At 43.3% G+C, this 14,601-nt stretch overlaps 1 protein-coding gene across 2 annotated transcripts in view; it reads right to left on the reverse strand.

Moving 5' to 3' along the window:
* DLGAP3 (DLG associated protein 3) overlaps positions 1-14,601 on the reverse strand; it is a 500,666-nt gene that overhangs the window by 70,005 nt on the left and 416,060 nt on the right. Inside the window, exon 7 of one of the 2 annotated variants that reach the window (XM_088451182.1) lies at positions 1,940-3,215. The exons of the other annotated variant lie outside the window; for it this stretch is intronic. Within the exon in view, the coding sequence (XP_088307308.1) occupies positions 2,059-3,215 (1,157 nt within the window). The 3' untranslated portion in view covers positions 1,940-2,058. Of the gene's footprint in view, positions 1-1,939; positions 3,216-14,601 lie in introns of those variants that run through there. 2 annotated transcript variants of the gene reach the window in all.

Here is a 14,601-nt window from a genome sequence, read left to right on the forward strand (position 1 = left end):
CTGATAGCACTGCAGGAAAATCAGGTATGTAAAAAATTGTATGTGTGGACTAATCCGCTGTGCAGGAGGGGGCATGTTGGTTTGTAGAAGGGGCATGTGTGGTATGCATGAGGGTTCATGTGTGGTGTGCAGGAGCATGTTAGTGTGTATGGGGGACTTGACTCATGTTGTTGTGCAGGAAGGGCATGTTGGTGTACAGGGGAGAATATGTGAAGGGAGTATATTGGTATGCAGCGAGGCATGCTGAAAAATGTTTGAGACAAGCTGGTACAACTAAGGGTCAATACTATCACCTGCTCTAAAATGGATGTGGTGGGGGTGCAATAGCATACAGTTGCTCCAGGCTCCATGGTCCCATGCTACCCCACTGGGAGCAGATATTCTGAGATAATAGCCTTAATTCCATGGATACAGCAGACCCATAATATCGATATACAGATAGAGTAAAACAAAAGGTATTTTAAACTGAATAAAGAGTGAGGCAATAGTGGGAAATTAAGAGAGAACTGTCACAAAGGACAGTATGTAGCATACAGTATCAATAACAGTCATTATCCATATGGTATGAAGTGTCAGTTCTTGGGTAACAATTTTGATGTACCGTGGAATTTTAATGAAATTAACAAGCTTGGGCAGGAGGTGTTCAATAAAAAAGAGTAGTTTATGAAAATGATGTCTGCCACACAAGATTTTATCAACTATACTGCACTATTAATGCACATATAATATTTCACTGTTTCTTTAGTTTTTCAAATTGGCCCGTTTTTCACCTTACTAACCACTCATCCCAGGGATGTAAATAGTATGAGCTAGACTAAGGGTATAGTATGAAAAGAAGCGAGGTTCACTGTTACAGATTTGGCATGAAGTCAGAACCCCTTGATCCAGTTGTACATCACTAACACAAGTGAGGGGATACATGTAGCTTTTACTAAGGCATCTAAAATATGTTATAACTACTGTATGAGCATTAAGGTGAACATTCCTCCCAACTGATCTGAAGTGAATGAAGCTTTTAAAAGTGCAGCATGTGTCTTGATGCTTACAATTCGAAACATACTTTAAACTTTTTTTAAAAACCTTTATATTTAACTTTATTTAAATATAGTAAACTATATGCAGTGGAATGCAGATCAAAATGTAAAGTAGACATAAATACTTTACTCAACACAGAGGTCAACATTACAATGCGATTGACATACCTGGATCATGAGTTCGCCAAATATCTTTATTCATGCATTAAACATGTATGCATTATGAGCTTTATTGACTCATTTTTTTTACAAAGTTTAGCACCATCATTGGCTAAGGTATATTTTTATTTATTTTTCTAATCAGAAATGTAACCAGAAATACTTTTGAGTCTTTATTTAAATTTGATCTATAAATTCAAGAATAAAATCTTCTTTACATCTGTTCTCAATATTTCTCGACCATTTGATCAATTGTCAGGTTAGATTTTTACTTTAAATTACTTTATTTGCACTTTAAAATATGTCCTGTAGAGGTAGAGTTTTGTATGTGGAATGGAAAGACCTGCACCTCTCCACTGTAGATGTCAATGGGCAACAGAACAGTCTTGATATTTTGCAGTCGATAAAGAGATGAAAAGGAATCCAGTCACCACTCTCAGAATTTTGAATGTGCCTTGTTCCAAAATAATGTGTCTATAATTGACAAATAGCTTTTACATTGTGATCTGCTACAAATCAAACTCTTATAATGGGCATTAAGTGATGTAGTCAGTTATAATCATACAGGTTTTACAACATCACTTTAATATTTAGCATGAATCCTGTTAAGACAGCTCTATAATAAGGATTAACATACTCTACATTGGTAATAATATATAATAAAAAGGTATAACAACTTTACTTGGAGTTTTGGATCCATGCCTGAATATAGCTACAGAACTCTTCTGTTGCTTTTAATACACTTTTGACAGATTTTCAGTTGCATTGTCTCATATTAAACTATGATTTATAGCAATGAAAAAAGACACATCCTTTTTCAACACCTTCTTTATTGTTGTAAAACATGAAAAAGGCCAGTTCTTAATTATCCATGGTTATCCCCCATCACTAGTTTAGGGTGGACTCGGGGACGGCCACGAGGTTGTCCCCTCCTGCGCAGGGGGCCGATAAGCCGGCTTCCTGCCCAGGTGGGGTTCTCGTTGCTGCCCCTGGCCATAGTGCTTGGCATAGAAGACCCAGTTCTTGGATCCTGCAGAAAGAACTGAGCAAAAGAACAGGGCAAAGTGGCAGAGACTGAAGAAATGCGTGTCCCTCTTGGACGTGTTAGTCCTCCACGAGCCCTTCGCCCAGTAGTGGTGGTACCACTGCATGGCGTACCCCTGCCTTCAGGAGCTTGACCCTCTTGAGCAATTGCTCTCTCCTGTCTTCTCTTTCTAAGTTCATCTCGAATGTCACCAAGCACCCCAAGTAACTGGCGGTGAAGCTCCCTATCTCTTGCTCGCTCCTCCCGTTGACGGGTCATCTCTTCTTCTTTTAAAGCCAGCTCTTGACGGTACAACTGATCTCTCAATTTCTCTAGCTGTAAAAGGCGATGGAGACTAGCTCTCCAACGAGCCCTTCTATCATCTTTAGCTCGAGGGCGGCCAAGTCTTCTAGGCATTGTAGCACTAGAGGCTTGGTCACCTTCTGGATACTCAGAGGAAAGGAGAGATTCATTACAACTGTGTTCACTGCGCTGAGAAGAAGCAAGTTGATGGTCTTCTTCCCCATTATTATCTTTTCTGTGGTCCTGCATCAAGGGCCAGACCATTCCTCCAGGCAAGGAGCCTATCTCAGTTTGCTGACTGCCACCATCTCTTTCAGACTGTGTAGACTCTGCTGAATCAGGAACCCTGTCAGATGGGGGAATATCTGAGTCACTCTCATCCCCCCAGCCTGTATGAGCAGAAAGATAGCACAAAGGATCTTCAGTGGAAGAGGCTAGGGGCCCAGGAGATACACGTCTGAAGGACTGCTTGATTTGTCTCCCCACAGTGAGAGACACGCGCACCTCTTCCTTTGTTGGGGACCAGTGCTCTAGGTAGGGATTTATAATCATTCCTTGGCACCTTCTACTTTCTAATTCTTGATCTTCTGTATCTCCTTCTACAGATGTAGTGCTATATGTGACCAATGTACCACTTCTCTGGGGTGGTGACAGTGCTGACCTCATAGGAGACCTTTGATTTGGCAGTGATGATGCTGTAGAAGTAAAATAGAAGAGTTTGTGAATCATATGGCATAATGTAGGAGATCATACATAATTACAGAACTAACATTTTATTGCTTTGTACTCAACCTAATCCCTTGCTAACATGTCCCTTTTACACAATGCTTTAGATAAGTATTTCAGTCAAGCATTTGGTGTTGGGTGTTGAATGTTTTTTTATAGAAATATGATTAACTCTTTGTACAGTATTTGTATATTAGGCAATGACAAAACCATCATGCATGGGGAAATAAGTCTGTTTAATTACCTATGTACTTAAAGAATTCTGTTCAAACAAATAAGATTAAAAGCTGGGCAATTAATACAATTGCATTATAGAAGAATGGAATTCTGATTAAATGGTTAACTTCATTCAACTAAATTTTACATTTCTTAAATTGAGGGTGTTCAAAATGTGTTCTAATGATTGCACTTCCCATCTGTTGATGTTAAATATGCTTTTAAAGTACTGAAGAGGAATTCCAACTGCTTTCCAAGAAATCAAATATATGCTTTCTATTCTACACTGAATGATTCAACTATCTGGATATAATTTTAAAGCCCTGTTTTGAAAATCCTGTTTTAATGGAATAACAATTTACTAGTCCCTATTATAATGGTGGTATTATGTTCTTCAGTTTACATGACATAATCATGTTCTTCGCAGGTATTTAAGTGACACAGGTTTACCGCAGACTTTTTTCCCCATGCAGTTGCCTGAACTGCTCTGCCTTTAGCCCCTGCTGTTGCCTACAGAATCCAGAAAGGAACAATACAGGGAGCATGGGCCTCGGCTATGGATCTCAGGGTGCAGGACCTTCAGCAGAAGCTAAAGAAGAGGATTGCCTGGAGTTGCAGTGTTGGATGGGGTGGCTGGCGTCATAAATGAGGTTTTGTGTCGGAGCTGGGAGAAGAAAGCATTAATGCAGCTAAAATACTGGTGAGTACCTATTCTACTGTATTTTAATGTAAATTGTATAGGAATGTTTAACAAATATGAGTTAAATATAGTCTATAATAAATGGAAGTGTTACCTCAATAGGGCAATTAATCAGTCCCAACTAATGCAGCCTTATGTGAAAGCAGGCCATCTCACATTAATTGTACACCATAGTAAATGCATTATAACGTGGTGTAGGTGGTTTTCTTAACAGTCATAACTATTTTTTAAAGGAAACCACATATGGGACAAAATTTGTTCCAGGCGCATCTATCAGCTACACCCAATATGGGAATGGGAAGTTTCCAGCTGATGTACTAATTGTTCCCTGTCTCTGCTGAAGCTACAGATATGTCCCTGAGTACAATGCATTATATTGAAGTCTGTTTAGCTTACCTGGATCAGCTTTGACGCCTTCCAGCTCACCCACCATCCTGCACAACATGCAAGAAAGGAGGACCCTTCCCTCTTACTGGGATGGGAGGTTTATGAGCAGGGTGGCCCCTCCTGGCAGCCCTGATGGGGAAGCTCCTCTTTAAATCTTGCCGAAGGTCCAGGCACCCAATGTCTTGTGTTGAGACTCTTGGTACATCATGAATAGCCGAGGCCGCAGGATCTGTGTTCACAGCTGGGGCACTCTTGATATTTATTGGAAGGGGATTAGCATTTTTAATATTTTATTGAGGGTAAGGATACAGACTTATTGTGTGGAAGTTATATGTCAAAACTGTTTCTTTTTTAACAGTTTACAAATAAGGTATTCTAAAACAGGGGCAAACGATGATGTATTATAAGGGTTTGCATCTCAAGTTGGCCACACCTTTGTTCAGAAGTTGTAGGTGGTCAGTAGAATTAAACGGGCTAATATTATGATAAGGGAGAGGCAAGTGGCACTGACAGGGTTTGTGTGTTTTACAAGAGAGTGTTGTTTATAAACCTTCATAAATCACAGCCATCCTGATCATAAAACAATATAATGGTAAAACTGCTTTCCAGTTGAAAAACATAGCCAGGAGCCTAAACATATTCCTTATATCACTTAATGACTCAATTATTCTAACTAACACAGCTGTGCTCAAGTTCAAATGTTAAAATATGTCCACAATGGCACATTAAATGCTAGTTTGAAAAAACATTTTCAGAATATAAATTGATGTCCCACATTCTGCTAAACAATTTTAGGCTGTCAGAGCAGGCAAAGTGATTCCAAGGCATATACAACATAGTGTAACATAGTTTGGTGATATGCATCTTTACAATATTAGATAAAATATACAAATGCAATTTAGCACACAGACTGAAGCAAAGGTTTGCACAACTGTACAAGAGGCTGCCAGAGACACCATGGCACAAGGTATCTCTGAAATGTAATGTCATATTGTGGGTTCTGTGCAGCAGACATATCTTCATATCTCCTTTCAGAATCAACTTTAATGCAACAAGGTACAGTCCACAGTTTTAGTATATAGTACATGTTAAGTAAGACTATAACAATTTCATTGCAGCACACAAAAGATACTTTATAAAATAGTAGTGTAACAAATAAGACAGGCTCGTGAAGAAAAATACACTGAAGTTGTACAGTATGGAACAAAACCTAAGGAACATTTATTAAATGTGAGAAATGAACAATAATATTCCACATCGTCAAGCTTAGCCTGTCATGTACCAGACATAAAACAAAGATCATTTTCACTGACAGCATCATTCTATCACTTTTTAGTTCAACACGCTTTAACATGACAACTAACACATCTGCCATTCACTCCTTCACAAGGAACTAGAACTTTACAGTCAGAAGAGGAGCACAAAGCGGGGGCCTTGTGTGGGGCTCCAATGGCATAACTCAAAAGAGCTTCTAATACCCATTCAGATCAGACTTGCTAGCCATGTCACCCTTTTTTCTCACACTTCACCATTACTGTACTTCATTTTCATCACTTCAGGTGTAAAGTACAGGGAAGTGGAAAAGGAAGGTGGGAGCAGAGGTCTTTATGGCATTGAAGCTTTAGGAATATGGTATCTATGGTACTGGACACAAGTAGATGTTTGTGCAGTGACTACTGTGGCCAGCGTTAGCTATCGGAGTCAAGCATTGAAAACTTTTAGATTTTGGAGCTTGCTAAATAGCACTATCGCAACATCTCCATACATTTTATTTATTTATTAACAGATAATTGGCCCATCCTGGTTAGCCAGTGTAGTGCCGACCGCAGTGAGTGTGGTTAGCACTACACATTTACACAGGATCGGCGCTAGGCTTCCCTGCACCCAGCACCGTCCTGTACTGCACAGCCGAGCCCCTTCCCTCCCCCTGAGCCCTTACCCAATAGCGTCAGGCGGAGGGTGGGAGGCGGGCTAAGGCTGGTGCAATTTTACACACACATTGCCGAGAGCGCGGCAGCGATGTGTGTGTTAATCAGCAGCCAATGAGAGTCAGATAGACTCTCATTGGCTGCTGCGCCTACTGCAAGAGCCGGGCTGGAGGGCACTCATGAGACGTCATGACGTCTCTCCCATAATGCAGAGCGCGCTAGCCCAGGAGGACTGACATGCAGACGGCAGCAGGAGCCGAAGCGGGGATTCAGGTAGGTTTTTTTTTCTTTATTTTTTTTTATTTGTATTAGTCTGCACTGCATCGGAAGGGGGGCGGAGACCTCTACTGGGGGCACTACTGGGGGGACGACTACTACTGGGGGTACTGCATCGGGAGGGGGGACCTCTACTGGGGACTACTACTGGGGGACGAAGACTACTAATGGGGGCACTATATAAGGGGTTTACTACTAGAGGCACTGCACTGAGGGGACCACTACTGGGGGCACTAAATAGGGAGGACCGCTACAGGGGGCACTGTATAAGGAGCACTGGATAGGGGGGGTCACTACTGGGGGCCTACATAAGGGGGACCACTACTGGGGGCACTGCATAGGGGGGACTACTACTGAGGGCACTATATAAAGGGCACTGCATAGGGGGGTACCACTACTGGGGGCACTGCATAGGGGGGGACTACTACTGGAGGCACTATATAAAAGGCACTGCATAGGGGGTACCACTACTGGGGGCACTGCATGGGGGAGTACTACTGGGGGCACTATATAAGGGGCACTGCATAAGGGGGACCACAACTGGGGGCACTTTATAAGGGGGCTGCATAAGGGGGACCACTACTGGGGGGACTGTATAAGGGGCACTACTAGGGGCCTTGATAAGAGGGACCACAACTGGGGACATTGCATACTGGGGGTACTGTATGAGGGGCACTACTGGGGCTAAGGTGCATATGGAAAGGAATGTTCAGAGTGACGAGAATGGGGTGTATGTCATGTTCACATACCCCATTTTTAAGTGACAACACACTTTTCAATGTACGCTCCTTCGGCGTGAGCACATTGGGGGGGCCTCCATTTTTAAATTTGCCCTGGGCTCCAAAAACCCTAGTTACACCACTGCACCAACATGTTCTATTGTGCTTTACAATTGGGAAAAAACTGCAATAAGAAGAGATCAAGTAATAATAGACAGACAGAGAGGTATGAGAGCCCTGCTCACCAGCTTACACTCTATAGGGAAATAGGAATTTGATACATAAGGATAAGTGCATCATATTGCAATTGCTCTAACCAGATTGCAAATGTTCACACAGCAATGTTGGCGCAGGGTCAGGTGGTTGTGTAAGAATAGAAAGATAATATGTGTAAGGTTATGTGCAGGCTGTATAAAGGAGAGCTAGTTGGGTAGAATAATCTATGGAGGTTATGTGAGTGGTCCAGGAATATGATAAGCTTGCCGGAAGAGGTGAAGTGAGTTTTAGCTTTGGAGTATTTTATATAGGATTAGATAAGATACAGGCAGCCAATGTAAGGACTAACAAAGCGGAGCAGCAGCAGAACATTTTGTAAGGAAATTCAGTCTACCTGCAGCATTCAAAATAGATTGTAGCTGTGAAAGTCTGGTTAGGGGAAGACAAGTGAAGAGGCTATTGCAGAAATTACTGCGATAGATAATAAGTGCATGAATTAAAGTTACTGCAGTGTCTTGTGTAAGATATGTGCATATTGTGGAAATAATTCTTAGATGTATGTAGCAGGGTTTGGAAACAAGTTGAATTAAGGGAACAAAGGGCAGGTCCGAGTCAAGGGGAGGCAATCGGGAAGCCAACTGCCTAAATACCAGCAGCCGGCTTCCCGACTGTCTTATCCCGGCAAGGGTGAAATGCGGGGCGTCTAGATGTAGACGCCCGCATTTCCCCGATGCCGGGAGACCGGCGCCCTGCATCACGATCGTAGTGCACAGCCGAGCCCCTTCCCTCCCCCTGAGCCCTTACCCAATAGCGTCAGGCGGAGGGTGGGAGGCGGGCTAAGGCTGGTGCAATTTTACACACACATTGCCGAGAGCGCGGCAGCGATGTGTGTGTTAATCAGCAGCCAATGAGAGTCAGATAGACTCTCATTGGCTGCTGCGCCTACTGCAAGAGCCGGGCTGGAGGGCACTCATGAGACGTCATGACGTCTCTCCCATAATGCAGAGCGCGCTAGCCCAGGAGGACTGACATGCAGACGGCAGCAGGAGCCGAAGCGGGGATTCAGGTAGGTTTTTTTTTCTTTATTTTTTTTTATTTGTATTAGTCTGCACTGCATCGGAAGGGGGGCGGAGACCTCTACTGGGGGCACTACTGGGGGGACGACTACTACTGGGGGTACTGCATCGGGAGGGGGGACCTCTACTGGGGACTACTACTGGGGGACGAAGACTACTAATGGGGGCACTATATAAGGGGTTTACTACTAGAGGCACTGCACTGAGGGGACCACTACTGGGGGCACTAAATAGGGAGGACCGCTACAGGGGGCACTGTATAAGGAGCACTGGATAGGGGGGGTCACTACTGGGGGCCTACATAAGGGGGACCACTACTGGGGGCACTGCATAGGGGGGACTACTACTGAGGGCACTATATAAAGGGCACTGCATAGGGGGGTACCACTACTGGGGGCACTGCATAGGGGGGGACTACTACTGGAGGCACTATATAAAAGGCACTGCATAGGGGGTACCACTACTGGGGGCACTGCATGGGGGAGTACTACTGGGGGCACTATATAAGGGGCACTGCATAAGGGGGACCACAACTGGGGGCACTGTATAAGGGGAACTAATGGGGGGCTGCATAAGGGGGACCACTACTGGGAGCACTTTATAAGGGGGCTGCATAAGGGGGACCACTACTGGGGGGACTGTATAAGGGGCACTACTAGGGGCCTTGATAAGAGGGACCACAACTGGGGACATTGCATACTGGGGGTACTGTATGAGGGGCACTACTGGGGCTAAGGTGCATATGGAAAGGAATGTTCAGAGTGACGAGAATGGGGTGTATGTCATGTTCACATACCCCATTTTTAAGTGACAACACACTTTTCAATGTACGCTCCTTCGGCGTGAGCACATTGGGGGGGCCTCCATTTTTAAATTTGCCCTGGGCTCCAAAAACCCTAGTTACACCACTGCACCAACATGTTCTATTGTGCTTTACAATTGGGAAAAAACTGCAATAAGAAGAGATCAAGTAATAATAGACAGACAGAGAGGTATGAGAGCCCTGCTCACCAGCTTACACTCTATAGGGAAATAGGAATTTGATACATAAGGATAAGTGCATCATATTGCAATTGCTCTAACCAGATTGCAAATGTTCACACAGCAATGTTGGCGCAGGGTCAGGTGGTTGTGTAAGAATAGAAAGATAATATGTGTAAGGTTATGTGCAGGCTGTATAAAGGAGAGCTAGTTGGGTAGAATAATCTATGGAGGTTATGTGATTGGTCCAGGAATATGATAAGCTTGCCGGAAGAGGTGAAGTGAGTTTTAGCTTTGGAGTATTTTATATAGGATTAGATAAGATACAGGCAGCCAATGTAAGGACTAACAAAGCGGAGCAGCAGCAGAACATTTTGTAAGGAAATTCAGTCTACCTGCAGCATTCAAAATAGATTGTAGCTGTGAAAGTCTGGTTAGGGGAAGACAAGTGAAGAGGCTATTGCAGAAATTACTGCGATAGATAATAAGTGCATGAATTAAAGTTACTGCAGTGTCTTGTGTAAGATATGTGCATATTGTGGAAATAATTCTTAGATGTATGTAGCAGGGTTTGGAAACAAGTTGAATTAAGGGAACAAAGGGCAGGTCCGAGTCAAGGGGAGGCAATCTGGAAGCCAACTGCCTAAATACCAGCAGCCGGCTTCCCGACTGTCTTATCCCGGCAAGGGTGAAATGCGGGGCGTCTAGATGTAGACGCCCGCATTTCCCCGATGCCGGGAGACCGGCGCCCTGCATCACGATCGTAGTGATGCCGGGCGCCGCGAGCGGACAGCCGCGGGGGGGAGGGTTAGGTTTAGGGCTCCCGGGGGGGACTTAGGGTTAGGCCCCCCCCCCGGGAGGGTTAGGCTACGGGGAGGGAGGGTTAGGGTTAGGCACCCCCGGGGGGACTTAGGGTTAGGCACCCCCCCGGGGGACTTAGGTTTAGGCAGCGGGGAAGGGGGTGGTTAGGGTTAGGCACTTAGAGGGGGGATTAGGGTTAGGCATTTGGGGGGGAAGTTAGGGTTAGGCACCCCTAAGGAGGGTTAGGGTTAGGGGGGTTAGGTTAGTGGATACTTACCTATCCACGATCGGGATTTCCAGCGCTGTCGGGCTTCCGCTGCGTCGTACTCTGCTCCTGTCGGGCTGCCGCTGACGGGAATTGAACCGCCGGCCATGCAGCCAACGGTATTTCATACCAATTCCGAGTCAAGAATGTCACCAATGGCAGCAAACTTGAGCAGTAGGGTTGATTGTTGTGTTTTCAACAGAGATAGAGATATCAGGAACATAACTTTTGTTGACTGGTGGGAATTTTATTAGCTCCATTTCTGAGAGATTAAGTTTGGGGTGGTGAGAGTACAGCCAAGATGAAATGGCAGAGAGACAGTCAGTGACATGTGTCAACACAGACAGTGAAAGAGCTAGAGAGGATATGTAAATTTGGGTAATATCTCCATGGAGATGATATTGAAAGCCAAATGAACTAGTTTTCCATAAGATGTGGTATGGAGAATAGCAGAGGATTTAGGACTGAGCCTTGTGATCCTCCCAAATTATAAAGGAAGCAGAGAGGAAGTGGATCCAGAGAAGTGAACATTGAAGGTGCAATTTAATAAGAATGAGAACCAGTATAGAAGAGTGTCCTGAAGACCTAGGGATTGTTGTGTTTGTGTGAGGAGAGAATGGTCCACAATGTCAAATGCAGCAAAGAAATACAAGAGAATTAGAAGTGAGTAATTGCCTTTTGATTTTGCAGGGATAAAATCATTGACCACCTTGGTCAGTGCCATCTTAGTGGAGTGTTAGGAATGAAAGCCTGCCTAAAGAACATCTGTAGGTTGTGTGAGGAAAAACAGCATGTGAGGCAGGTGTAGGCAAGCCTCTCAAGAAGCTTGGAGGGGTAAGGTACCTGAGAGATGGGACGATAAGTTGTCAGAGCATTAGGGTCAGATTTTATTTTCCCACAAAACAGAAGTCATTTGTGCATCCTTTAAAAAGAGGGAGGGGAGGGGGGAGAGAGAGAGAGAGAGAGAGGGAATGGGGATTTAAGGTTGGTATAAGTAGAGGAGAAAGGGATGGGCAGATTTGTGAGGGTACAGGATCAATAGAGGAGAGTTAGTAAGGTAGGAAGATAAGAGGAAAGTAAATAGTTAATCTTCATTTGTGCGATCAAATGAAGATAAGGCACCAGAGGGTTCAGGGAAGAATTGATCAGGCATTTGGCTGAGGCAGAAGGTGTAATTTCATGTCTGATGTATGAGGGCTGGAAACATTAAGCCAGAACATATTGCAGATATCTCCTGCGTTATGTATGGGCTTCATAAATTATGGTGCATACACACGGTCAGATTTGTTGTCAGATATGAACAATAACGATTTTAAAAATCATTCAATTGTTCATATCTGAAAGAAAATTTGACATGTGGGCCTGCAACGATGAACGATGCGTGTTCCTGCATGTCAGATAACAATATCTGACATTGTCTGTGTTTGCAGTCAGATTCTGAAGGTAATTAGTGATAGTTAGTGATAATCATGAGGAAACTGCATGATTGAACTGGTCGTAAGGCATGATAAATAGGGCCCTGTAGCTCTTAAAATATCTTTTAGTGAAAAGTCCAGATGTTATTACTGTTTTTATTATACACAAGTGATGTAAATGTTATATATAAGTATATAAAGTGAGTTATGTAATTCAGTATTAAGAAACCCTGCGCATTCTAAGAGAAAATTCTCCCTGCTGTGTTTTTATACAGTATGTTCATATAACTCCTCTGTGATTTCTATTAGCAATAAAATGTACAATAGGGAGTTCATTATGCCAGAAATAAAGTATTTGCAATTACACATTATTTTCAAGACTATTACATTTTTTTCATTGATTTTATAAATCAGATTTTTTTCAGTTTTATCATTTAAATAACTGAAGCCCTGCACATCTGTTTTAAATTGTTAGGTACACTCTAATCTCCAGTAGAAAGTGTGAAATGCAGCTCACCATCATTATGTTTTCTTGCTAACTTGTTTGTACATTCACTGTATTAATAGATTTTGAACTATAATTTGGTGTGTGAGTTTCTAGGGCTCCCATACTTTGATGTAGTACATATTTAGATCCACTTTGTTTGTCAGTAGTCAGTACTATTCAGGGGCAGAACTATGGGAGACAATGGAGGTGCCTGCCGCCAGGCTCCAGCTCTGAAGGGGCACCTCCTCCAATGTCCACAACATATTTACCCCACTTAGGGCTGTAACTATGTACCCGGAGTATACCGTCACGACCGCCCAATACATGGCACCCCTTCCCGGTACCTGAGAAGCCACCATAAACTAGTGGATAGCTCCATGTCAGACCATCATCTGCTGCCTTCGTCTATCTATAGTCTGTCTGCATGCAAATTGCTACATTACAGTGTCAGCGGCTATGACGTGTTGGGGGCACCAAATTATAACTTACCTCCGGGTGTTTGGGCTGAACTTACGCCACTGGTACTATTTTAGATTGATAAAAAAGCATGGCTAACAATAATAATATATTTTTTTTATATAATGCTTCCTCTAAAATAACTCAAAGCATAGGCATAGCTATAGCGGGTGCAGGGAGTGCCTTTGCTATTGGGCCCAGGGGCTTAGGGGGCCTGGTTCACCTTCACCCAGGTCATATAGTTGTCTACCAATATGAACTGGGACACTATAGTGTGGCATAATATGAACTGGGGCACTGTTCAGCATAATATGAACTGGGGCACCGTGTGGCATAATATGAATTGGGGCACTGTGTGGCATAATGTCAACTGGAGGCACTGTGTGGCATAGGGGCATATTTATCACAATCCGCATTGAGTAACTTCACCAAGTGAAGATGAATATCTTCACGCAAATTCACTGTCCTGGCAAAGAGCTGGAAGCAGTGTAATAGCATAATGCTATCACACTTCTTCCTGGTTCAGATCCCTGGTGTAACACTGAACATGCGTGGTCATTCAGTCAGCACATGCTTCATCAGGGAAGATGGAGATTTTGCGAGTTAGTAGCCCATACGCTACTATAGAGTAACACCATCTCTTTCGGGGCCAAGCTCCTAATTGCTTTGCATTGCAGAGTTTGGTAAATCTGATAAGATTTACCAAACTCTGCAATGCCTATTGGAACTGTGGCTGCTGTTGAAAACGGAGGGATCCCTCAATAGCACATCTGGGGGATATTTAATATTTGTGGCTATCCTCCAAAAATGGAAGTTTTGGGGGAATAGCCCACAAATACAAGGGTTGTCCAAAAAGTAATGCCTAAATGCTCATTACTCTGAAATAATACACAACATTTATTTGAAACTTTCTCAGTTTGTACTTTAATATGTCTGCTAACTATATATGTAGTTTTGTTTAGGTAATCCAAGAAATACCATGGAATCCAAGATGAAACAAAGAGCCGTCATTGAATTTCTGGAAAAAGAAGGCTGCAGTGCTACAGAAATCCACAGAAGACTGAAAAAAGTGTATGGTGAGCGTACAATTGACTATAGCAATGTTAGAAAGTGGAAGAAGCGTTTTCAATTGGGAGAATCGTCCGTGTTTGACAAACCTCATGGTGGCAGACCATCAACTGCAGTGACAGCAGAGAACCAACACAAAGTCGATGCCATGATTCAGAAAGACCATTGTATGACCATCAGAGATATCAGTGATGAATTTGAATGTAGCCATGACACTGTAGAAACACTAATCAATGATTTGGGATATCGTAAAGTGTGTGCTAAATGGGTTCCAAAGCAATCAACTAGGGATCATAAGGCCCAGAGGGTGGAAGTGTGCAATGACCTTTTGACCAACTTTGAAGCCAACCCTGAGACGTTTTTG

This window comes from Taudactylus pleione, unplaced genomic scaffold (assembly GCF_031769625.1).
Source record: "Taudactylus pleione unplaced genomic scaffold, aTauple2 ptg000539l, whole genome shotgun sequence".
Taxonomy (NCBI): Eukaryota; Metazoa; Chordata; class Amphibia; order Anura; family Myobatrachidae; genus Taudactylus; species Taudactylus pleione.